General features: G+C 45.9%; 2 protein-coding genes across 2 annotated transcripts; one reads left to right on the top strand and one right to left on the bottom strand.

Moving 5' to 3' along the window:
- Positions 1-83: 83 nt before the first annotated feature.
- Positions 84-15,183, bottom strand: GTF3A (general transcription factor IIIA). Its single transcript, XM_045844768.1, has 10 exons — positions 15,161-15,183; positions 14,530-14,869; positions 12,343-12,443; positions 8,084-8,180; positions 7,623-7,711; positions 6,529-6,602; positions 2,753-2,833; positions 1,932-2,161; positions 698-757; positions 84-459 (listed from the first exon to the last, which is right to left on the bottom strand). The coding sequence occupies exons 1-10, from the start codon at positions 15,181-15,183 to the stop codon at positions 295-297; spliced, it is 1,260 nt and encodes a 419-aa protein (XP_045700724.1). The 3' UTR covers positions 84-294.
- LOC123822739 lies at positions 14,968-22,634 on the top strand. Its single transcript, XM_045844847.1, has 5 exons — positions 14,968-15,240; positions 15,639-16,017; positions 19,120-19,182; positions 21,870-22,064; positions 22,577-22,634. Exons 1-4 carry the CDS (start codon positions 15,182-15,184, stop codon positions 22,041-22,043), a joined length of 675 nt encoding a protein of 224 aa, XP_045700803.1. The 5' UTR covers positions 14,968-15,181; the 3' UTR covers positions 22,044-22,064; positions 22,577-22,634.
- The last annotated feature ends 3,570 nt before the right edge of the window (positions 22,635-26,204 follow it).

Raw genomic sequence — 26,204 nt, 5'->3', positions numbered from 1 at the left:
TCACTCCCCGCTTGCTTGGTACTCGTCGGTTTCAGCACGCATAACGAGTTCTGGAACGAATTAATGAGGAGTAACCAAGGTCACACTGTGTAGGCATACCTTGTTTTATTGTACTTTACTGTTTTACAGGTGTTCCCTTTTTTACAAGTTGAAGGCAAGACCCTTCACCAGCAAAAACATTTCAACTCACTTTTTCCCACTATGTGCTCTGCTGCGGTGGTTTGGAGGCCACCTGCACTGTCTCTGAGACCTGCCTGTAAGTGAGCTGGCCGGTCTGTGGAAACCACTGGGTGTTCAGCTGAGGGTGAGCACTGCGACCGTCGAGAGCACCTTGTCTTCAGCGCGGCTCAGCAGCTGTCTAGGCTGAGGCGAAGATAGGCTGTGTTCCCTTTTCCCTTTAGGAGGGATGTAGCCACTGAGACGGGAAGCCAAACTCCGTTTTTCACGAGTTTGTTTTACCTTTGGAAATAAGGAAAACAGAATTCAGGATCAAAATTACCTGAACTTATTTTACAATTGTCGTACACCCTGATAGGCACACAACACCCCTTACAAGAAAGTGAAACCTATCCAGGTGCTCTCAGTAGCACTGCAAACTCACACAGTAATAAGTAGTCGAAACTATTCTAAGTAGATTGCATCTGGCTTCAGTCTGCAATTTATGTTTTAAAAACGGCTCGCCTAAATCTCAACTTACTTTGAGCTTCATTTTCCTCTTGTCAGGGTCATGAACAACAGCATGCCTAGTGAGACTTTGCTGAAATGAAAGAAAAAATAAAGTTGTTTTTAAAACACTGCCATTTGGTGTCTATTAATATGAAAAGTCCATGCCTTACTCAAATAAACAGCCTTCTTTCGGTTATGTTCTGTTGAGAGGTGTGACCTATGCGAAGATTCCCACAGAGGATTCTTCCCAAACCCTGGACTGAAGTCACTGCCTCTTCCAGTGACCCAGGTTAGGCATTTATCCAGTCTGGGCTGGTCCCCTGTGGCTTGTTAGTTCTTTCATAAGTAAAAGGTTGGGAAAACTAGTTCTGAATAAATCATTCCAAGCTGAAGGGGAGGTTCTTTTAACCAAAGCTATGTGATCAGCATCCCCAAACCAGTGGAATATCTGACCAAAGTATTGCTGTCCTTGCTGAGAATGCTGACCCCCAGCAGCTCCCAGCTGTTTTCTAATGGTTTGGACATATGCTGAGCCTCATTTCTCTCTCCAGTCTTCATTATAATTCATGGTTTAAGTGCTTTTAAGAGTACCAACCATGGGAGAGTTTCCCAAACTGCACAGCCCCTTCCAACTTGTATCATGTTCCTAACCATTTGAATCACAAATGATTGTACGAAAATACAATGAACCACAAATGAAATACATTTCATTCAAATACAGACTAGATGGACCCCCAAAGTCCTGCAGGCCCTTGTGTCCTTGTTGCCCACTTCCCTTCTCAATCCCTACATGACTGTGGCCGAAAAGGATGGCTCCTGGATGACAGCAGCCTGAAAGGACACCCAAAATATTGGCATACTCTTGAATAAGCATTTGGTTCCATATGCTACTGGTTCTCAAATACAGCCCATGTGAGAATCACCTGGACGGTTTCTTAAACACGTTACTGCGCCACCAAACCCCAGAGTTTCTGGTTCAGCAGTCCTAGAGTAGGGCATGTGGCTGTGCATTCCTAGCAAGTTTCCAGGTGATGCTGGAGCTCCTCAGCCAGGGCTGCACTCAGAACCACATGGCACACGCAGATCTGGCTGTGTGGCAGACTTCCGTTCAGAACCGCTCCAGCTGAAGCAAGAGTGGAAGATCTTAGGGCCCTGCTCACCCAGGCTGCCGGCCCTGGACACACCATCCTGGAACCCAGGGCTCCGTGGAACCCAGCTGGAAATGACACACCAACAGTACTGCCCCGGGGAGGGTGAGCACTTACTTTCATCGCAAACGTTTTGCCACAGCCAGCATGTTCACACACAAACGGACGCCTTTCCTCGTGAAAAGAGAGAATGTGGCTCTGCAGGTTGAACACAGTTGTGTAGGTTCTACCACAGCCTTCCCTGGGACATCGACACACACTCCTTTCTTCGGTATGTGTTTTCATATGTTGCTTCAGATAATCTTTGCGTTTAAAAGTTTTCTGGCATACTTCACACACCACTTCCTCTGATAAAATACACAAAAAAAGTGTACCCAATTTCCCCAAGTATTGCCAAATAGAAAACATTAAATACTGTATTCAGTATGTAAGTAACATATTCAATACATAAAACCTTGTGATCGTACATAAATTAGAAATTTCAGAGGAAAATAACTCATTTTTATTGCTTGAACATTTGTCTCAATTCTCCCAAGTGCTTCTATTACAGCGAGTCACCCTTGCCAAGGAGCAGGGGTGCTCAGCATGGCGGCTGTGGGAACAGGGAGGAAACTAAATAGGCCAGTTTCCCTCCTTGTATCCCGGCACACAGGGCACTCTTCCCCAAAATGCCCCACAGAGTCCCAGTGTCCCCCCAGATTCTGTACTTGCCAGAGCCTTTAAAAAGGCTGAATATACAAAATGGCTCAAAGAGACCTGGCATAGCTCTTCCCAAACCTGGGACCATAGGTATCTCTTCTCTTTTGTCAAACAGCTGAAGTACCCAGCACCTCACAAAATACCTATTATTTTAAGGACATAATTAATATTTCTTTAAAAGCACTGCAATAGTTCTACAGGGGCAAATGGTTATGCTGAGCTATTTGTGTCTGCCTTACCTTTATGGGTGGTTCTCACATGTTTCAGAAGCTCTGTCCATGTTTTTGCCACAAAGCAGCATCCTTTTTGACATTTATAACCTATTTAAAAAACAAAGGTGTGTTGTCGTTTGTGAATCTTCAGTGTAAACACCAATCACAATTAGAAAGGAAATTTACATGCCCGTGTACTTTTTCTCCTACCCCCCAAGAGTACTCTGCTGCCAGTCTCCAGAGGTGACAGTAAAACCAAACAGCTGCATATCAAGGTGCCTCAGGTAGGACTTGACTTCAGCAGACTTCACAAGAGGCTTCCTTTTGCTTTCTGCTGTTCTCGGTAAGCTGACTACACGGCACGTGGACATCCAGCTGCTTTAATCCCCCCACCCCCTGCTTTATGCTTGCCCCTTTTTCCTCTGCAAAAAAGTTTAGGCTTCTGGCCAAGATGGAGGCATAGGTGGACACACCGTACCTCCACGCACAACCAAGATAGGGACAACAACAATTAGAAACAGAATAACATCCAGAAATGACAGAAAACTGATCTGACTGGAAGTCGGACAACCAAGAAGTTGAATTAGACCCATGCATCCAGACGGGTAGGAGGAGCAGAGACAAGCAGCCAGGCGCGGAGAGCAGAGAACAGTGGGACCGGTGTGTGAGTCCGGGGGCAAGTAAGGTGTCCGGGGTGCGCAGGACCGCAGCAGGTGGACCCTGAGTGTGCAGGTGGCAGCTGGCAGACCCTGGCCCAGGGCTGGCAACCAGCAACCGGCAACCAGCAGACCCAATGAGGCAGCAATAGTAAAGCGAGGCAGGCGCGCAACCCAGGATCACAGCGCTGGAAAATAGAGCCTCGGGACACTGACTGAGGACATCTGTGGGAATTGAGGCACACAGAGAGACACCCATCCTCACGGGGGAGGTCCTTGGAGGGTCCCATGGTGTGCAAAAGCCCACCCACACGGGAATTGGCACCAGAGGGGCCCAGTTTACTTGGGGGAAGCAGCAGAGAGGACTCAGGTCCCACGGAGAACAGAGCAACCGCCATTGTTCCCTCTAGACCCAGCCCCTACATACAATGTCACAACACAGCAACTGGCGTGCCCTGCCCTGGTGAACACCTAAGGCTCCACCCCTTACTATAACAGGTGCGACCAGACCAAAAAAAAAAAAAAAGATGGCTCAAACAGAAGAACAAATCAAAGCCCCAGAACTCATCCTTTTGTGCGACCAAGAGATAGCTAACCTATCAGATACACAGTTCAAAACATTGGTGATCAGGATGCTCACAGAATTGGTTGATTTTGGTCACAAATTAGATGAACTTATGCAGGCTACAATTAAAAAAATGAAGAAAAATGCACAGGAAACCAATAGTGATGGGAAGGAAACTGGTACTCAAAACAATAGAGTGGACCAGAAGGAAGAAAGAAATAACCAAACAGGAAAGAATGGAGAAATAAGAATTCAAAAAAACTAGAAGCTTAGGAACCTCCAGGACATTTTTAAACATTCTAACATCCAAATTATAGGGGTACCAGAAGGAGAAGAGGAAGAGTCAGAAATTGAAAACTTACTTGAACAAATAATAATGGAGAACTTCCCCAATCTGGCAAAAGAAATAGACTTCCAGGAAGTCTAGGCCCAGAGAGCCCCAAAGAAGTTGGACCCAAGGGGGAACACACCAAGGCACATCATAATTACATTAGCCAAGGTAAAAATGAAGGAGAGAATCCTAGAAGCAGCAAGAGATAAGGGGACAGTAACCTACAAAGGAGTTCCCATCAGACTGTCAGCTGATTTCTCAAAAGAGACCTTACAGGCAAGAAGGGGCTGGAAAGAAGTATTCCAAATCATGAAAGGCAGGGACCTACATCCAAGATGGCTCTATCCAGCAAAGCTTTCATTTAGAATGGAAGGGCAGATAGAGGGCTTCTCAGATAAGGTCAAGTTAAAGGAGTTCATCATCACCAAGCCCTTATTTTATGAAATGTTAAAGGGATTTATTTAAGAAAAGAAGATAAAAAAACCATGTATAGTAAAATGACAGCAAACTCACAATTATTAACAATCACACCTAAAACAAAACCAAAAGAAACTAAGCAAACAACTAGAACAGGAACAGAACCACAGAAATGGAGGTCACATGGAGGGTTAGCAACAGGGAAATGGGAGGGGGAGAGGGAGGGAAAAGGTACAGAGAATAAGTAGCATAGATGGTAGGTAGAAAATAGACAGGGGGAGGGCAAGAACAGTATGGGAAATGTAGAAGCTAAAGAACTTATATGTATGACCCATGGACATGAACTGAAGGGGGGGAATGTGGGTGGGAGAGGGTGTGCAGGGTAGAGGGGAGTGAAGGGGGGAAATGGAACAACTGCAACAGCATAATCAATAAAATATATTTTAAAAAAGCAAAAAAAAAGTTTAGTCCTTTGTCTTTAGCAAACCATCAACACTAGAGCTTAGCAGGTATGTGTCCACCCGCTGGCTTCCTCCAGCCTTACCATCTTGTAAGTTTTATATGACAAAAAAGAAGCAGGGTACAGCTGAGAAAGAAAAAATAAACTAGAATAATCCAGAGAAAAACAAAATGAACGAAAATTATTATTGCATAAAGCATTAGAATTGGATTATTATGTCAATGTAACAGCCAGCCTGAGTTTCACCCAACAAAATACCAGATAGAAACAAAAGAAAGGCTGCCTGTCATTCTTAGCTACTAGTCTCTTCTAAAAAAAAAACAAAAAAACAAAAAAAAATACCCTATAAATTCTAGGGCTTGGGAAATTAGGATATAGTTATCAAAAATCCTATATGGAAACACAGAAGAGTCAAGTAGTTAGTTTAGTTGAGTCTTTTTGAAAAAAGTTAATGTGACTGCTCCCAAAACTCCAAACTACTCTATTAACTAAGCCCTTGAGACGCCCCCAGGAGAGGAGCGGCACATGGAGTAAGTGCAAGAGGCTGAAAACTATTGGGCTGGCCAACAACTTCATTTGCTTTTTTTTCCCGTAAAATAAAAAACACATTTTTCATTTTTACCAATAACTTTCTTGATTTGGATAGTTGAGTATGTCATCTACTTCCTGCTATTGGCTTCTAGAGGGTAGAGGCCGGGGTGCTGCTAAACATCTCCCAATGCAGAAGACAGCCCCACAGTGAAGAATTATATGGCCAAAAGGTCAACAGTACCAAGAAACTTTGCAAACCACTTTTGACATGTTCAATCAGTCACAGCACCTTCTCCATATACTGCACACACCTTTTTTTTTTGAGTTTTTGAGTTATCACCTTTCTTGAATTAACAAAGCATAATATGCCAACAATGTTGCATATTTTCTTTCATCTTCAATATTAAAAGGGCTACAAAAAAATTCACCAATTTTGGTAATTGTTTTTAAATGCAAGCTGGTATGACAGCTGTCACAATACGATCTAACCAAATTGTTTTAAATGAAGTTAAAGATAAGTAAGCACTACCAGAGCCACTGTACAGACAAAACTGAATGGATTTTCTGGCCTGCCCAATGCCGTGAAGAAGCAACGGAAGCACACAGCACGGCCAGGCTCTGGCGTTGAACACAGGGCCAGCGGGTGGGAGAACAGACGGAACACACAGACAGCACCTCTTTGGTCAGGGGTATAGAACCTGAACAAGCAGAGTGGTGCCCCCACCTCGTTCTCAGTTCTCAGTATGACCACAGAAGAGTAGAAAGCACCGAGTTTTCAAAGACTTAGAAACATACACCCTGGGGCTGGTGTGTTAGTCGGAGTGAGCACTGCCAAGTACGTACCCTCATGGACCTTCCCATGTCGTTTCAGCCTGCTGGGTGAAGCAAAGTGTTTTCCACAGCCTTCGTGGGTGCACCTGGGTCAACAGGACACGAAGTGTCAGCCAGGCCGCTTTCACAGAGAACTCCACTTAGAGTAAAGCATACTTTGTCCTATTCTCCTACCAGTCTCCCCTGCCCACAACTAAACCAGTCATGTAAAAATGATTTAAAAGTTAGACCATATCCTAGATAAAATTCAAGTTACCTGACCAAACTGGGGGAAAACAAACTGAAGAAAACAGTCACATGACTTTTTTTTTTTTTTTTGCTTATGGGATCAAATTAAACACTGTTATTATTCTTCTGAAAATATACTGTTTTCATGGCTACAAGAAAGATGGTTATGGTCAACACCTAAACCATTCCCAATCATTTGTGTCTAGTTTTTCTAATGATGCCACCCCAGGGTGGTGTGACAAGAAAACACAGCAGCAGCTTCCCCAGCCTCCTACGAGCAACAGGATGCGCAGACTGCTTCCGCGTCAATGCCACCGGCGGCGCGAGAACAGGCAGACCTGCAGGCAACGGCAGGCACTGTCCTGGCAGCAGCTCCCAGGCAGAGGGCATCGCTGTGTGAGTGGGAGGAAGGTGCCCAGAACCCATGCTCTTCAGGAGTGGCCATCTGAGCAGGCGGTCAGGAGCCCTCGATGCCCTCTGCCTAACACCTCCTGTCCCTCCTTCCTGCTCCTCACAGAACCCTCTCTAATGCAGGCCTGCCCACACTGCTGTTGTTTTACAGGACAAGAATAATTAGTGTCTTCCTGATGACATGTCATGTAATTCAACAGGCTATACGAATAGTTAAGTCATTTGTCAGTCCCCCCTTAAAGCTTAACTACAATTGTACTAATCTCACAAATTATTCTGAAGCATATCAGAGAAACAAAAGCAAAACTGAACTTCTGGAATAGGCCTATTATAAATGGGCACACACTATACACGTTAACAGAAAAATGTTGATTAATAAACTGTTTCAAAACATTTGTACCCAATTGCATTTCAGTCTATTCCCCCCTGAAATTCGCCATGTTGCTCTGCACCCCCCGAGTACCTACTTAAACAGCGGTTCATCAGTATGCTGGCACTGATGGATTTTCAGCTGCTGATGTTTCTTAAAAGTCTTCGTACAGCCTTCAAAGGTGCACTGTTCAGTGAAGGTTTGTTAGTCATGAGAAAAATCAAAGGCCAGTTCATAACGATCCCCTCAAGCTAAAAATATCGTGGAGATTACAGACTTGCTACTTTCACCCATTTAGTTACTGTAAAATTCTTTGTTGAGAAACTTTAAAGAGAAACATTTTTGAAAGAGCAAAATGTTTCATTTGTGGTAATCTACCAATAATATACTTTAGTTGGCACAATAATATTTGCTTTCAAAATAAAACAATTATTATGATAGTGTCAGGCTGAATTCAGATATCTGACACACAAAATTTGGATATTGAAAATTTTAGAAACAGACAATACACATAAAAATATTCAGGGAATTTAAGCATAGGAAATCATTCCCACTTACTACATATTGTTTTTGCTGATTTTCATGTTTGCGTTCAAAATGTTTCTTCAAGTTTGATTTTGTGTTGAATTTCTGGTCACAGCCATGCGCTGTACAACTGTAGAAATCATAAACCCAAATATTAACAAACCAAGGGAAGAAAAATTTTAAGACTTTATAAAAGCTAATTATTCCAAAGTATAGTATAAAATAGTCTTTAACAAATTCCAAAGTGTAAGCTACACCAAGCAGGCCTCTCTGCTTTGACGCGATTAGCATGTAACAAGATGCAATTCATGTGAGGCTTCTGCAACCAACCACACGGCATCCGGTATCCTTTGCACACCAGGTGGAGGGGAGGTGAAAAACACTAGCTCCAAAACCACAGACCCTGTTTAGGCTTAAGTCCATATTTAAGTTAAAATGTTCTCAGTTTAGAATCTGATAACTATAGTTTTGCTTGGAATGTCACTATAAACTGCCTTTCCAAAAAAAACTTCAAAAAAAAACCCAAACTGGTTTTACAGGACCATAAACCATTCTGCTGTTTGGCGTATCATCAAACCGGTCAAGTTTTCTTAACAAGCATTTCTATATCTGGGCCTTGAATTACCTAAATTCTTCAGGAAACTGTGTTTTGAACATATGTGCTCTTTCTGTGGTGAGTTTTTATCAGCTTGATGGATGAGGCAGGACTTCCTTTGTAAGCCCTCATCTTAGACACCATTCCCTGGTAAACATGGAGTGACAGTCCCAGAAGGTACTGTGCTGTCCGCAGGGCCAGGCAGAGGGAGGCTGAGACTAACTGCACACTGATGGTGGGAGCTATGCCCAGAAGCCCACTGAAAACACACAGGAGGGGCATGCTGGGGGGCACTGTCTCTAGACACTCTGGAGAGCAGAAATCTCTAGAAGTTCCAAAAGGTTCTTTGAAAAATTTTTTAATATATATTTATTGATTCCAGAGAGAGAGAGAGATAGAGAGATAGAGAGAGACAGAGGAAGGAAGAGACAGGAACATCAATGTGAGAGAACTATCGATCAGCTGCCTCCCACACGCACTCCAATTGGGGATTAAACCTGCAACCTAAGATTGTACCCTGACTGGGAATCAAACTGGCGACCTTCTGGTCTTCAGGACTATGCTCCAAACAACTGAGCCACACTGGCCAGACCAACAGGTGTTCTTGACCTCAGGAACAGAATGCTGAGTTTCAGCTGGGTACACAGCCAACATAAAGAGCTTTTTCCATCTCCCTTGCAATTACAAACACAAATGGTGAAGTTCTTGTCCACACCGCTTACATCCCACAAAGTATCTGAAAAGGGGGCACTCCTCTTTTGCACTTTCTTCCATCCTGGTGGCTGCCACGCTTATGTGACAGCTTAGAGTTCCAACAGGCATGCTGGACCATGACGTTAAAGCCCCAGGGTAAGGATGGCAAAGATAAGCTGAAAGGAGCCCAGATCCTGATTATGGAAGGGCCCTTGATTGTCTGCTCCTGCATTTCAGTTATGAGAGAGAAAGCCACTACCTCTATAGAACTGGGTTTTCTGTTCCTCTTGACTCTAATCCAGACACAAGCATCTAACCTGACACAGGTGTGGGGCAGGACAAAGCCAACAAAAGTCCTGACAGGAGCCAAATAGCAGGCACAGGGGCCCTGAAGACCCTGGCAGACTTAGCAGGGGTGAGCAGGGAGAGACTGCCGGTCAGTTAAGCATAACTGGACCACAATTTCACGTCTGAAATTCAAGCAAATGCGTCAAGATAAACAAACAAATGAAAGGCCGAATCTCAAGGGTCATTTATATGACATACTAAGAACCTGGACCTCATTATGTTAAGGATGCTTAAAAACCACTGCACCGTTTTAAGTGGGAAACCAACCTGGAGAATAATGTGGGAGAGGGCCAGTGCGGAGACACAGAAAACAGCCATTCCAGTGAGGAGTAGGGCCTGAACTAAGACAGTAGCAGCTGGAGCAGGAGAGACAGACCTAAGGGGCCAAGAACAGGACTTAATGACCTGTGTGCTGGGGAGGAAAGTAGACCGAGGCGTCCAGGGGAGTTGTGGGTCACCAGATAAACAGTGATGCCGCCTGACAGAAACAAGTGGGCAGAGGCCAAAGAAAAAGCCAAGCTCAGACTGGACGTCAGCAAACTTAAGAAGCCACAGAGATAGCTGGGTAATGCTGGCCAGCCAGCAGCTGGCTATGGGGATCTGGAGCTAAAGAGAGAGGGGTCTGGGCTAGAGACAGACCTGGAAGACATCACCTTGTTCCAGTGGAAATGAACTCTCCTCACGCATCCTGTGTATCTGTACCCAGATCCATTTTTTCTGTTGTCATTTTTAAATAGTGTACCATAACTTAGTTCAGAAACCAAAAAGCATAAAAAAGGAATCCAATGCATAATGTTTCCTTCCACCCCTGCCCCTACCTGTGCTCACACCAGGGCTCCCACCACTCCAAAGACAGGTGATGAAGTTTTTAGTTTTATGTCACTTCTAGGGCTTCTTCTATATACACAAGCAAATAAAAATATATGTTCTCCATCTGTACCCCCTCCCATTATATACACAAAAACTAGCCCTTTATATATATATATACTTTTGAACATTGGTTTTTTTACTTAGTGTGCCTTGGAGATTTTCTTCATTTCACAGAGATCAAATGCATTCACTTTTAAGGCTGTATAGTATTCCACCATGATGACACAGTCTAACCCGCCTGATGGGCACGTGGGTTGATTCCTTTTGGTATAGGAACAAGTGTAACACAATCCTTTTGGTATAGGAACAAGTGTATATGTAGAATCAATTCCCCAAAGTGAAACTTCTAGGTCAAAGAATATATTCCAGCCCCATTTTCCAGACTACCTTGGTTATACTTTGCTGGTGTAGCTGAACTATATTTTGAAATGAATTAAGCTTCACTTAGGGTCATGGATGTTGAAGACACACTGTGTACTTGAATGGGGAGTGAAACCAACATCCACCATCCTCAGTACTTTGCCCCTTTCCCTCTGGCTGGCACACTGGTCAGGGGAGATGACACAGCCTGCCACAGGGAACAGAACCATGAAGACTGTCCTGTGTCAACAGCTCACCTTCTTCAGACTGTGGGAGCCTTAGGGAAACAGGGGACACTTCATTCACATTTATCAGCTTAAAACTAACAGAAATCAACTCAGGCCACTAAAAACCTACTACTTTTCACGGAACTGTCTCATAGACAAACTTATGGTCTTAAATCCTAACATCCGCAAAACCTGCCATACAGCTATTTCCTAATACAATCTCCTGCACAAAGTTCTGGACATCTACTAGATTTATTTACTTTTTCCCCCCAAGGAAAACTTAATGTTTTCCTGGAACATTCTGTTTAGTGGTTCTAAACCACTAAACATTTAGTGATGCCTGACCATCAGCATCAACATCTCCCAGGAATTGCTAGAAATGCAAATGCTCAGGCCCCGCTGCTCTGAGAGTGGGGTCCAGCCAGCTGTATAACAAGTCTCCAGGTGATTCTGATGCATCCTCAATCTGGGGTCCACTGTGTTTTAAAGTAGTGGATTTAAAAGAAAAGCTGTATCTCCACCATTTCAGATAAATAAACAATAACTCCGAGAAGAATACTAAAATTGGGATGGCAGAGGTACAGGGGCTTAATCCAAAGAAATACAAGATAAACTGTTAAAAGTTCAACTTCTGCCCTGGCCAGTATGGCTCAGTTGGTTGGAGTGCCGTCCTGTACACCAAAAGATCATGGGTTTGATTCCTAGTCAGGGCACATACCCAGGTTTTGGGTTCGATCCCAGGTCAGGGTCCCTAGGAGAAGGCATCCACCAATCATTATTTCTATCTCTCTACCTTCCTTTCTCTCTAAAAGCAATGAAAAAATGTCCTAAGGTGAGGATTAAAAAAATCACACACACACAAAACTCGACTTTCTCTCTGCTTTTATCTCTTATCCCAGCAGCTTATCAGTTCAGAAAGACCCTGACGATGGGGAGCCAAGAACCTGACAAAGAATCATTTTCACCTGGTCTAAACTGTGTTTGTCTCAAGGCTGATTTCCCACTTAGTGTATAGTTCAAAAGGAGACGAAGAGATGAAAATGCAAAAGAACTTCAGAGTAACTTATTCCTCAAGTGTTAGGAGATGCAAATGAAGCTTCATATTCTCTTGGTCTTGAGGTAATAATCAGTCAGTTTTCTTACCAGGTCAGTGTGCCACACAACCGGTTCAGAGGCCTAATCCCAGTTCTCTAACTTACACAAAGGGCTTTTCTCCAGTGTGAAGCAGGGCATGTCGGCTCAGGTGGTAGTCTCTGACAAAGGCTTTGCCACACCCTTCGTGGTCACAAACGAACGGTCTCTAGCAGGAAGGAAAGAAAAAAAACATGTCACTTCTGCCCACATTAGTAACTCTGATATTATTTAAAGGCCTCAAATGTCCAGTAGGCAAGGCCATGGGCTCTGTCTCCAGAGATGGTTTCCACTAAGAGTTGAGCACCCGCTACACCAAGGCCAGACAAGGCTGTCCTGCATGAAGTTATGCATCGGTGCCACAACTTCTCAACAAAGTCACTGCAGCAGACTTTGCTCAATGAATAGCATATGCAATAAGTGGGCAGCCTTCACAGTTGGTTAACCTGCTCCTAACCTGACACCTGGCTTCAGGTACAAGCCCCGTCTTAAACATTACTTGCCTATTCACATGGCCTATAAGTACAGATCTCTACCACAGCATGTGTGTATCCATCCAAACCCTAGAGAAGAAGAATGTGCAGGTTCAGCCGCATCCTGAACAAGCTAAGTGTCTGTGCTGAGAGAATGGCTGGCACAGCTACAAGAAAACGTGTCACACCTGAAAAAGTTCATAGGTGCCAGGGCAAAGCAAAGCTCACAGCCCTAACCACAACCACCCCTAGGGACCTAGTGGTTGAGAGGAGGGGACTCAATCCTGAGCCAAAAAGGAAAAGCCAAAACACATCCTCCAAGTAACCAGTTTTGTGTATTTAATATGAAAAATGAACCATGATAATCCAGGAGGGAGATAACAAGCCTCAAATGACAGTACTGGTAGCCAAGCATATGGAGAGGAAGACAGATGAGCTGTATTACTAGGGGCAGATCCACAGACTTTGCACAGCTCCCACCGTGGAGTAGGCTCAATCAACATTTGTCAAATTAATGTGAGATTTGGGACAACAAAGGTGCCTTCATGTTTTCTAGCCCACATGAAGGAAGCTGGTAGCACTATATGCATGTCTAAAATTAAAGGTAAGCACTAATTTGGACATACTGGTTACAGAGCTCAGAATTTGGGGGCTAGGGGGTAAAAGGAAAGACAGGAGGCGAAAGGTTATGGATGTTATGAGTGAACCCAGTTACCAGGTAGGCTTGCCAAAAGAACTGGGAAAAAGTAGAGGGCAGAAGATAATAAATTAGTGAAATTGGCCAATGAGGAAGAGAAAAAGAGCTGGAAAAGATTCTGAAAAGGAAATGGTCAGCCTTTAAATGCTGGAGAGGGAAAGGAGAATGGGTGTCATTAAGGCCACATGGAGGAGTGACCTCGAGTTACGTAGGTGTTAGTGGCAAAGGCACCAACTGCGGGTCTCTAACTTAAATTACGGGTCTTTCACTAAGGCAATGTGAAGCCAGTCTCCTCCCAAAAGTAGGAAATTGGGCAGATTCTTTGGCTTCCATGAGCCTCCCTTCCCTCAACTGTCTTCTCTCAAAGGAAAACCCACACTCCAAACCCTTTTGTGTCCTGGCCTACAAATGATCCCACTAGACCTGCTTCTCAGAGGTTCTCTCATATGGGTCCCATCCACTAACACTGGCTTGCCCCACCCACCCCACCCCCAAAGGCCCACTGGCTCTCTCTTGTGCAAAGAGAGAGCCTTGGCAACAGAGGACTTGGCAACAGAGGCCTTGCCTGTTTTGCTCACTGCTCTCTCCACGGCAGGAATGATACTGAGTTTTGAAAGAATGAATGCATGCTGCTTGCAAAACCTCCAGTACCGTAAGTCATTCTACACACAAGTTCTGGGAGAGAGGTGCTTTACGCAGGTGTCTGCTCGAGTGGGGACTTGAAATTGTGCACCTATTTACAGATTACCTGGAGGTAGTGATTGGCCAAGACTCAAGATGAAAGAAAGGGAAAGGCCGCTCAGTAAACCCTGAACCCGTGGACAAGGATACCTCGGTCCTAGAACTTCTCGTCTACCCCTCAGCAACTTTCCTAACCTAAGGCATGGTTCACTAATCATGGCTGGTTCACTAGAGTGGTCCACGGTACCAAAGGTGAACGTGTTTTGCAAAGCCAGGCATGCAACCCTGCACACCCACGCGCTGTTCCCAGAACTCCCGGGCGGAGCACACAGGCAGCTCAACCACCACTAGACCCAGGGCCCAGTCGCCAGGGCCTTCCGTGGCCATGCCTTCAGGCTCTTTACCTCCCCCGTGTGCTTGCACAGGTGAGCATCTAACTTCCAGGCCTTGTTGTAATTGGCGCTGCAGTTCGGGAAGGAGCAGATGAACCTCCTAGGATGCACCGGGAGCAGCGGGGCGGGGCTCCTGCCTGCTCTCACGAACGCGTCGAAAATGGTCAGGGACGACACCGCCTCGGCGACCGAGCCCGGCGGCTCCAGGGCGGCCGGGGCCAGGCGCCAGGCCACGTGCCGAGCCGCGTACAAGGAACTACAGTCCTCCGCTCCGAATAGACCCAACACCCAACTCGGCGCACTTCCGGGATTGCGGCCTTTCCCCGACCCCCAAGGGGCGGAACTTGTGCGCCTGCGCGCGTACAGCAGGCCACGCCCCTTCAGCGCGGCGTTCGTGCGTGCTCTTAGGCCCTGAGACTAAGACCGCCCCCCACCTCCCTTCTTCTTGGGTCTATGTCCTTCCCGCTACGGTTGAGGGGCTTTGGCTACCTCCTCCACAGCAAAAAGAGCCTTGGGCCTCAAACATATCCCGAGACACTGATTAAATGTGACGTTTCCTATCCGTCACCATCCTATTTAAAGTACTAACCTTGCAAAATTTAAGCTATCCTGTTCTTATGACGTTATAGTTTGTCTTCTTTACGGATTCATTTCCTTGCGCGCCATGTGCTTACATCCTCCTCAAGCCCCACCCAGAACAGCGCTTCCTAAACTTAGCTGCAGGTAAGAACCACGTGGAGATCTTTTAAAACTCAAGCTCAGAGCTTACCCTGGACCAATTAAATTACAAATTCTGTGTGTGGGAAACAGAAATCAGTAGTTTGGAAATTCCCTGGGTGACTCCAAGCAGAGAAAAGTTTGGGAACCACTTCCTTAAAGTTTTGCTGCTCAAGTGTGCTCTGTGGACCAGCAGCATCGTTACAAATCCCAACCTCAGACCTACTTAAGTCAAAAAGATCTGCAGGTGATTTGACGGACATGGAAATTTGAAAACACTGTTTAGAGTCTTGGATGAGTGTTGTATGTATCTTTATTTATAAAGCCACATGTTTAAAGGATGTCCTTGGATGAGAATGACATGATGGGTGGTCTGAGTTCTGCCACATTTGTCTGTTTCACAGCCTACATCATTGCAAATCATTAAGCAAGCCTTGTCTGAATATGATGAACGGGTTCCTGCAGAGAACAAGAGCAGTCAGTCCTGACCTGGATCCTTACATCATATCCACTCCTGAGCCTCAGTCTCTTCGTCTTTATTATTTGTTTTTTAACGAGTCCTTGTCATTTGGAACTGTTCTATTTATCCCCTCCTTCTACCTTTCTCTCATTGAATGCCAGTGTCCCTTCACAATCATTGGGGCAGTTGGAAAAGACCCCATACGTAGGCACATTCTTCCCCAGGATGTAGTTCCTGACGCTCCAACCCAGGACCATTGGGAACCCATCTGGGGAAGAAGAAAATCTGGATTCAAGAGAAGAATTGTCCAAGACATACCAGAGGTAATAGGAGCAGAAAATCCAAAGAAAAAGATTCCCCAAAGGAGGATTATCAGTGGTGTCAAATGTTAACAGAATGATCAATGAATAAGAGCACCTTGAAAATGAAAGGATGACTGGGGAGGTGTTTCTCAAAGCTTTTAATTATCGCCAAACAATTAGATGGTGTCTTATATGGTAAGTGATTGGAGCTGGATTTTTTTTTTCAGGAGAACCCAATTTTTATGTTCGTTACAGTTACACAATCTCAGAATTTATCTCTGTTTAAAAGGTCATATATCTCATATATATTATGAGAGATATATTATGATATAATGTCACATATATGTACATATAATATGGACTTGATTCATAGGAAGAATATGATTTTTATAATCAAAAGTGTTATCTCATTGTTATATGTCCATTAATGCCATCTGTGCAGCTATCCATAGGATGACAATATGCAAATATCAGGAAGCTTAGCTAAAATACTCCTTTTTCTTCTTTCTAAATGTAAAGAATATTTTTGTGGGTGTGTGTAGGAACAAAAGAACAATACCATCATTTAAAACTGAAGTTGCCCCACAATACATGTTAATTTTTATAATTAAATGCAGTCAAGAAGCTGATAATAGTCTCTTCCTTATAAGTTAAACACCTGCAAAGATGTTTGAGCTCTTTCTACCCATTTCTCATCCCTTCCTGTCCTCCTTTCCCCTCTCTCCCAGGCTTCAGGCCTGCTTGTCTTCTTCTATAAGACTCAGTTTCTGCCCCTGTGACTGTGGTTTTCTAAGAGTTTTGGCTCAACCCAAGCAGCCTGGATCTTATATAATCTAGCTCCTTAATGCGCCATGGCTAATGACTCCTGAAAAAGTCTTTGGCCCATCTGGGATTCGGGTTCTTCCCCAAGCCCAAACAGCTTCATCCCGGAAGGGACAAGACTGTGCGTCTTGTGGGCTAACCTAGACAGAACTCTGGTGAGCCTGTTCTAGCAAGAAGATTGTGTCTACTTGCCTCAGCTTTGCGCCTGCCCTTTTCCACGTGACTTCTTTCCTTCCATAAAGAAGGCTGGAGATATTTTCTCTCTCCTTGGCTCTCAGCTCAGCTGTGTGACTTACTTTGGCCCTGTAAGTTGGAAGTGACAGCTAGGCCTCCAGAGAACCTGTGTGTTGCTCTCTTGTGCCTCTGCCACTGCCACAAGGAGGACATCTCTGCTTTAGCTTCTCCCCTGAAGAAGACAGACATGAAGAAAAACCAAGTCACCCCAGGAAAGCCCAGCACAGATCGGCCTGCCACCATCTGACATTCAGCCAATCCACACATCCATGACCATAAACAATAGGAAGCCACTGAATTGTGGGATGCTTTGTTATGCAGCAATTATATAGCAATAGCTAATGGATACACTCTCTTCATTGATACTTCTGAATAGGACCTGAATCCTGCCAACAAATATGTGGCTGAGAGGCAGATTCTTCTTTACTGGAGCCTTCAGATCATACCCCAGCCCTTGCTGATTGTCTCCTTCACTGCAGTGTGGGAGAGACTCTCAAGCAGAGAAGCCAGTTGAGCTGTGCCCAGATTCCTGATCCACAGAAATTATGAGATAATAAATGTGTGTTGGTTTAAGCCACCAAGTCTGGTAATTTGGCATACAGTATAACCAATACAAAGAGTGAAAGTCTTTCATCACACAAAGAAATTCCTGACCCCGTGGTCTTGACCTCAGACTAACAAGAGAGCATCTGAACACAAAGAGTTCTGAGAGGAGGGGGACTCTGACTCAGCATCCAGCCATTATATAAGCTTCTTTTAACCAAAAACCAGATTCATAGTGTGACCAGATTGAATGTAGTTACTGTGATAATTGGGCATGATAGCTTGAGTGTGGACTGCCCTGGAAGATCTTCAGTGTGTAGTTCCTTTAATTCCAATTTTACTCTAATCCTCCAAGGCTTACTTCTCCCAGATGTGTCCAGCACAGCCCAGGCGGTCGGCTAAGGCCATCGTCCCTGTGGCTTGGCAGGGAACCAGGACATCGTCTATGAAACACACCTGTAACTTAAAGAAACAGAACCATTTGTTCTTCTTTTGTGGGTGTGCAAGAAAGGCCTTTGGATTGGGTCCCAGTTGCCACTAACTACTTCAGTATGACTTCGGGCAACTCTTCCCAACCATCTTTGCCTCATTTATAAAACAAAGGAGACTCCGGGAGTTGCTGTGGGCATCACGTAAGAACTCAGCTATTAACCTCTTTATGCTTCAGTTTCATCATGGGTCAACTGAGGACAATAGTACCTACCTCACAGGTTGTGAGAATTAAACAAGAAAATATATGCAAAGTACATAGCAAAATGGGTGACTCAGAGGAATGGCTCAGGGGATGTCAGCTCTCGTCACCATGGTTACCATGACCTGTGTAGACCCCTTCACCATCCATGAAGTGCTACACATCTGTACACTGTTACTGACGCTAAGTTCTCAAATGTCGGCTCAAACAGCTCAAACAAAAAGTGGGTGAATGAGCACTGTTACATTGGTCGTGGGCAGCCTGAAGGAGGCTGGAAAGCCACGTTAAGAAAAGTTCCTTCTGCTGAGCCTCAGGATTGAGCAACAGAGATTCCAGCCCTCAGCCACATTCTCAATGAAACCCATGCAGGCATCCTTCATGGAGCCCCCAAGAGCCACTGACTGTCTCACTGCTCAGTCAGGAGAGGTCCCCCACGCTGTCACCTGTATCTCTGTCCTTGCTCCCAGCTGTACTGTTGACAGATTTCTCACCCTCTCAGCATCTGTTCTTTGAATGTCCCCCACGTGGACCTTTGGAACTATCCAGTGGACAGTGCTCAGTCCCACTACCATTTATCTTCTTGGTTTTCCACTCATTGTGCATTTCCAGCCTGGCTGCTCTAATTAGCCCTCCCTTTGCTTAGGTCTGATTATCACATTTTCCTGTGGTTGTAATGGCCTGAGGGTACCACCACAGACCTATGCTTAATCACTCACATCCACTTCAAAGCCATTTTATTCTGAAATAGTGGGATTCCATCTAGTGAGCAAGGCATAATTGCTCTGTGGTTACCCTTGCAGCCAGATGCTGGAATGTACTTTTTCCATCCACAGCCAGCCAAGACTTTTGTGTTTGGTCATTTCCTCTGCCAGCCACCAAAGATGCCCTTGAAAGAGGTAAGCAGGCATCTCCAGGGAGTCCTTGCCGCCTGTATGGGTGGCTTCTTGCTTTACTTTAGGGGTAGAATCCACCTGCCCCTCTTTAGCTCCCCTGCTGCCATCTTTATCCAGTGTGCCAGCATCTCACCTGATCTTCAGGTGCATGCCGCAACTCTCCAAAATCCTTTCCAGGCTCACACTCCAAAATCCTTTCTCCACACTATGGCTGAGGGCTCCTTCCCAAAGGCAGCGATTTCAGGGGTCTCCCATAGCCTTTGGGATAAAACCCCAACTCCTTACAGGTGCCCTTGCAAGACCTCAAAGGAGCCAGCATTACCTCCAGCCTGTCTTCCCACTTCTGAGCCCTCTCACAGCTCACACCTGCCATCTCTAACTCCCCTTTAGACCTCCCACATCCTCTTCACCTGGTTGGTATCACTCTCTCCTCGCACCCTCCTGTTCCTCAGGAGCAGCCAATGTCAACTCATCAGGTGACAGCTTAGGGGTAAATTCCTCCAAGAGCTTGACAGGCACATTCTTACTGGCCAAGTGGCCAGCTGCGTACCCCACAGTACTCTGCATTTCCCTCCTCACAGCACTCCACATGCTTTACCACAGTTGTCTCACCAGTCTTCCCCAGCAGCCCTTTGCACGCTCTGGAGGGTGGGCTTCCCGCCTGCTAGTCACCACTGTAGCCCCAGCACCTAGCACAGAACCTGCCACGCGGCAGGTGCCAATTCGTGTTTCTTGACTGAATCGGTACCTTTTCCAGCATTGCTAATGAAGCAGCAGAATCAATAGTGGACATTTTCACAGCATTTCTCTTGGCAAAACATTTACTGGCCCAGATAACATTTCACAAGAAATACTAATTTTTGGCTTGAACAGAAGACTTAATTACTGCTTTCTGGCATGTCAATGAGTTTTTATAATTTCTTTCATGCTTCACAAGTTTCCTGTATCCTATGAATGGCTTTGAAATACGCCCCCCCCCACACACACACACACACCGCTCTTCTTCTGGATTATTTTAGGTTGATTCTTGGCTAATTTCTATACAAAGTACTTTAAAGGCACCATCTCATTTCATCCTCCCATTAAGTTTATAAGGAAGGCATTATTCTTCCTCCTCACAGGTAAGGAATTTCTGCCCGTGTCCTTGCACAAGACATTCTGCATCCGCTAACAGCTACACACCTGCGCATTGGTCCCTAAGGCTCAAGCCCTCAATGACCCTTCTTGTCCCCACATCTGTGGGTTCTACACAGCCCTACTGAGGAGTCCCTTTACTAGCATGTGGAGGTGTTTATTTACCAACTACATTTTAGAGTGAAACCTGCCTGCTTCTTGAGACTAGAAAGTCACTTGTTCCGCTTATCTCGCAGCACAGAGTGGTAACACGGAAACTTCACATATCCTCTGCAATATCCATTCACCCAAAAATATTTATCAAAGCTTTTTACAAAACAAGGATTCAGGGCGAGAGCCACCCCATAACTAAGATGAGGAGCAGCCGAGACAGGTGGACACAGTGGAGAACAGTGCTGGAGACACAAATTGGGGAGTTTTAAACTATATTTTTGAGACCGTTAGCTCTTTAAAGGCCACCACCCGTATTTCTGCACACTTCTGAGGCCTATGCCAGCCTTCTGGGTGCCAGTGCCAGGACTGTCCCCAGATGCACATCCTGGGGCTGCGGGAAGCCTCCTCCACCTGTGGGTGGGAAGCACCTGACCCTTAGCCCAGGCTGTGCCTCTCCTGCCCTGGCTCGCACCCCCGTCCTCTCCTTCCTCTGGAAGCACTTGATAAGTCCTGCACACAACTCCTTGTCTCACGGTCACTCCCGGGGCACTGGGAGTCACATCACTTTCTAAGGCTTATTGTGAAAAACTACCTGCCTCTGCCCACCCCTGCCCCCATCCCAGGCTCCCTCCAATTTCCTGTTCTCCAGGAGCTACCACTGTATGTTCATCTTTGCTTCCATTTTTCGGTATGTTCCTTTACCTCTCTAAATAGCATAGTGTTGCTTCTGATTTTTCCATTTTAGGCATTTTCGATTGATTTTTCCCTACGGAAGATGAAGATTAAGACACACACACACACACACACACACACACACACACTTCTCATTCCATTCTCCTAAATGTTTATAAAATAACAACACTAGGTTACTCTTATATGGAGCTGACTACACAGCAGGCATTACTGTAAGCATTTCACATGTATTAATTTATTTATTACTCCCCCAAACCCTGGGTTCTCTTATAGCCCAATTTTACAGATAAGGAAATTGAGTCAGAAGGGTAAAGCCTGTGTCCCTGCCCCACAGCTTATAAACATACCGGGAGGGAGGGGAAGGGGGGGCAGGTTTGCCGCCAGCACTCTGGCTTCAGAGTCTACACGCTCAATCGGCTCCTTATCCTGAGGGATTATGCCATAATTTTAGTTAAGTCAGGCTTCCATATTCTTACTAACATGATTATATCAATGCTATTAACTAACGTCTGCTCCATGTGATAAACTGTGATTTCTCTTTCCTTCTTGAAAATCTTTATTTTAGCCATGGGGTTAAAATCCTGAGGGAAAATATTTTAAACTTAGAATTCCATATTCAGCCAAACAATCAATTAAGTAGGAGGATAGACAAAAGATATTTTTAGATGTACAAGTTCCCCGAAACTTTACTTCCCTGTACTCTTTCTCAGGAAGCTACAGATTGCCCCACCAAGACAAAAAGGAGAAAGAAGGAAGAGGTGGGCCTGGGAACAGGGGAGGGTGACGTGACCTTGTGGATGACGAAGAAAGGGATCAGGGACTGGATTCTTATTGACCTTCTAGCTGTGCGGTCGATTCCTCTGCACCTCCGTTCCCTCGCCTGAACAACGAGGGCACAGTAAAAGGTAACACAATGAGTGAATGAGCTGTTCTGTGCAAGGGCTCCCGTCAGTGCTCTTACTGAGTTGGTGACTTGAACACAAGCAGTGACTGCTTCCTTCTGAAACCCTGATAAAATGACAGAAAGGAGGTTTTCCCAAAAAGCATATTATCCCAGAAGGAGAAAAGAGCAGGAGACAACTTGTTCAAACTGTACCCGAACACAAGTTTGGATTTTAGAAAGCAGGAATTTGAATAGCAGCTGATTTAGCAGAGTCAAGTGGAAAGGAGAATTAAGTAAGTCAATATATGGTAAGCAATCAGAACAGTCAAAGGCAGTGAAACTATTCTGTAGGCTTTTAGTCTGGTAGAAAAAATGCTTTGGAGATAATGAGATAAACACATAATTTTCCTAAAAACAGGGATTAACTGCAGCTGGTACTGCCTAGGAATGGTGCGGGAAGAAATGTGAATGTGTCTATCATTCCTAATGGAGGACAAGGTTTTTTCTTTTAACATTTTATTTATTTCTTTTTAGAGAGGGGAAGGAAGAAGGAGAGGAAGAGAAACATCCACGTGTGGTTGCCTCTCATGCATCCCCTGCAGATTGTGGGAACCTGGCCTGCAACCCAGGCATGTGCCCTGACTGGGAATCAAACCGGAGACTCTTTGATTCACAGGCTGGGACTCAACCACTGAGCCACACCAAGTTTTGAATTATACCAGTTTGGGGAGTTGGTAAAGGGGTTACCAATACAAAAAGCCAAAGGGACTAAGTTGTGTATTAAAAACCCAGTGAAGAGTTGCCACTGCTGCACGTGGGGGAGAATTTCAGGCAGGGCAGCACCCTCATTTGGAGACTGACACAGCATGAAACTGACACTGAGTCAGCCCGTGGTTTTCCTCAGTGAATGAAACTGGCTGCTCTCAGCTCTCGGCGGCCCTGGCAGGGGGCAGGCACCAGAGGCTGCAGTCACCTGGCACAGGGGGTGGCTGAAGGCACTGAGGGTTTCAGTCTGCAAGGAAGAGGGCCTCAAGTCCGTGCTACAAACTGACCCCCTCGCCCTTAGCCTCGCCCAGGCTTGTGGTGCTTCACAAACACAAATTTGCCCTGGACCCCACCTTGCTTCCAAGAAGAAACCGTGCAGAGCCATCTTGTGGTGGAAAAAAGATGCACAGGTTTCAGCCTAAAAAACTGGGTGGGCTTTTATATGACGCTACAGGTGCAAACACACCTGCATACTTTGTATCTTGTTCCTCCTGTCCTCCGGCAGAACTTTAAAGTGGCCAGCAAATGTTGACAGCCGTCTCCACTGGTCCCATGAACACATTTACCACAGGTAATTAATTTAACTGCCTGATAAAAACGTAATTGGCGTGTGGTAATGCCAGCCATTGTCTGAGAAGAGTTTGATGGACGGCGACTTATGTTGTCTCCTTAGTTATCTTTATAGGCACATAATCAAATCCAAATTTGATCATTTGTTTGTGATTTGATTAAAGTAAACAGCCAAATTGGGGAATCATGATCCTGAGAGATTTATTATTTGCTTCCATTACATGGTTTGGATTTTTGTACTGTTGGAAAGTGAGTCTGGTCAGAGGGCTCATCACGGCTGCCAGGGCTGTGCAGCCACGCTGTCCGTGAGGCAGGGCCCTCGTCTGTCAGAGATGACACAGGCCTGGAGCATCCCTTTGCATCCTGAAGGACTTGTGCACCTCTCTCTTTGGTCAGTCAGGCAAGCCTTTTCTCACATTGCAAACAGCAGCCACACACTGCTGTCTGTGGGAGCACATTGAGTGCACCCCACCCCCACCTAGGGACACATACGACAGACTTGAGTGGGGATTGCCAAGCACCTGCACCTGAACACCTGGTAGTCGAAGCACTGACATCGACTGCACCTGTAGGACTGTTCTAAGCAGCCTGGACAGTAACAAAGAGCTTCATCAAGTCACCTCCCCTGTGGCTGATGACATTACCTTCAGCCCTCAAGTGAGCAGGTCACCTCCCACTTGAGCTCAGGGGTGCTCTTGTCCTGGGCACCTACTGCAAGAGACTTTTTAGGAAACAAGACGACTGATGAGGGTTTTTCTCACTACCCAGAGAATGGTCAGGAGTCACCAGTACATGTTTCCCTCTGATTTGGGCCACTTCTCAGCCACCTGCCCCAAGCTGGGAGGAAGAGACCTCTGGGCTGTGTTCAGGAAAGTTTAGACTCAAGACCACAGGATAAGAAACACTGAGGAACATCCCTAACCCCCACTGGGGGATAATCTGCTACAAATGGCTTTGGCCATGCCTTTGAAGTCAGCTAAAACAGAATTCAGTTAGATTTTTAAAACAGGTAGTTTTCCCCATGCCCGTATCCTCCACACTCACCCGGCCCCACCCTCCTGCCCCGCTGCTGTCCATGCCAATCTGACCTTTGCCCGGCAGACACAGAGGCGCCTGCCCAACCTCAGCCCTTGGCCCACACGGGCCCAGCGCCTGCTGACTTCCTGCCACAGAGTGCTGGTCTTGCCCATGGTTCAGCTCCTGGCTCTGCCCGTCTTACCCTGTCGCCTCATTGCTCCACATGTGCCACGTAACACCCACGTCTCCCCAGGGAAGTGGTAAGTGCCACAAAGGCAATGGGAAAAAGTGTGAAACAGGATTCATTTGTTTGTTTAACAGCTACGGAGTGCCTGCTCTGGGCCAGTAGCCCTGTTCTCATGGAGCCTCTGTTCCAGTGGAAGCAGGCAGTGAACAAAGAAGCATATCGCATTCTAGGTGTAGCATCTGAAGCACGGGCCAAGGTCATCCAGGACTCTGGGGGCCAGAGATGGTAATACAATCAGAGCCTCCAGTGATGAAAGTCAGTCAGACTCCCTGGCTCCCCAGTTCACTGTGGGCCGAGGCACACTGCTGTGCCTGCATCAGGTGGCACGTCTGCAGACGAGGTTCTGGCTCTGAGAGTCTGTGTGGTTCCCAGCGTCTTAGGTACTCGAGTTTCTAACCCAGCGATTCTCACAAAATATGTAGCACTTGCCCCACTGGGGGATTTGATTAAGAGTGGATCTCGGTCAGGACAAGGCTGTTTCTGGCTGCCTGACAGCACCTTGTAACACCCACCCCACGCAGCGGCACAGAGGCAGGAGGAAGTCAAGGATGTTGTCTGTGCTGCTCATTTCAGATTACCCTCAGCAGACACGGCTCACTCTGTAGAGCAAACAGGATTACCCAGTTACCTTATGGGCGAGAGAGAAGGAACTTTAGCCGTCATTAATGTTTTACTACCTTTCTCAAAACATGTAAACTTTAACCCCAAAATCAACTCTAAACCAAAGCTGAGGAGGTCCGGCTGCTGGGGCAGTTCCGGGTGCCAGTCTGTCACCCGGCCAATGCTGTTTCGATCAGGAGAGACAAATAAACAGAAAGATAAGCTCTTTAAAGTGCACACGAAGCAGACCCAGGACTTCCCGAGCAGAGATAACCAGCCACTGGGCCTCGTTGGGATGATAGAGGGCTGTCCGGCCAAGTCCCCTCCGGCCTGGGACGGAGATGGGCCTCTGTAGAGACCAAGAGCTAGGGAAGCCCTCCCCAGGCCTGGAGAAAGTGCAGCCTCGTGCTAACCGCAGAAACTCTGTGATTGACTTGGCCCGGCACCACTGACTGATTGATCACCTGAAGGATTTGTGCTTCCACAAAGATGCCACCCTGGTTGCCCTAACTACGAGCAAGGACCTTATTTAGCACAGGACTCCAAAGTCTGAGCCAAATTGGGTGCAGAGGGCATTTATGTGTGAAACGTTAGGGATACCACAGAATTCCTGAGAGCCTGTGATGCGTGGGCGTACGTGGATGCGCAGCCCACCTGTGCTGAACAGGTCCTTCCTTCTGTTCTAAAATGACAGGCAGTTCCAGACACTTTCGTTTTTATAGACAACTAATGCCTAATTATTTGTGACCCAAGAACTGAGTCCTTAGGAGTTGGCACGATGTATTATTTATGAGCTAAACTTAGCACAGGGCTAGAATATACTAAGAGTTCCACGTCAGTCCCTGGAGGTCTGACTGCTGAACAGGGTTGGCTTGTGCAGCTCAGGGAGGAACACTCTGTCATCAGTGCTGTCCCGAGTCGGTCATGCTTTTCATAACTGCTGCCTTTCTTGCTTTTAAATTA

This window comes from Phyllostomus hastatus, unplaced genomic scaffold (genome assembly GCF_019186645.2).
Source record: "Phyllostomus hastatus isolate PE091 unplaced genomic scaffold, TTU_PhHast_1.1 phas_contig_41, whole genome shotgun sequence".
Lineage (NCBI taxonomy): Eukaryota > Metazoa > Chordata > Mammalia > Chiroptera > Phyllostomidae > Phyllostomus > Phyllostomus hastatus.
This window is presented reverse-complemented; position numbering and strand designations above follow the sequence as displayed.

What these genes read in the sequence shown, in the direction of transcription:
- GTF3A (XM_045844768.1), bottom strand. Translation starts at nt 15,183, where the DNA reads ATGGCGCGCAAGGAAATGAATCC. An exon ending in ACATGGGAAGGTCCATGAGG is followed by an intron (nt 2,834 to 6,528) that starts GTACGTACTTGG and finishes TTTTTTAAATAG; the next exon opens with GTTATAAATGTCAAAAAGGA. An exon ending in AGAGGAAAATGAAGCTCAAA is followed by an intron (nt 460 to 697) that starts GTAAGTTGAGAT and finishes TTATTTCCAAAG; the next exon opens with GTAAAACAAACTCGTGAAAA.
- LOC123822739 (XM_045844847.1), top strand. Translation starts at nt 15,182, where the DNA reads ATGTGCTTACATCCTCCTCAAGCCCCACCCAGAACAGCGCTTCCTAAA. An exon ending in CTTCCTAAACTTAGCTGCAG is followed by an intron (nt 15,241 to 15,638) that starts GTAAGAACCACG and finishes TCTGTTTCACAG; the next exon opens with CCTACATCATTGCAAATCAT. An exon ending in CAAAGATGCCCTTGAAAGAG is followed by an intron (nt 19,183 to 21,869) that starts GTAAGCAGGCAT and finishes ACTCTTTCTCAG; the next exon opens with GAAGCTACAGATTGCCCCAC.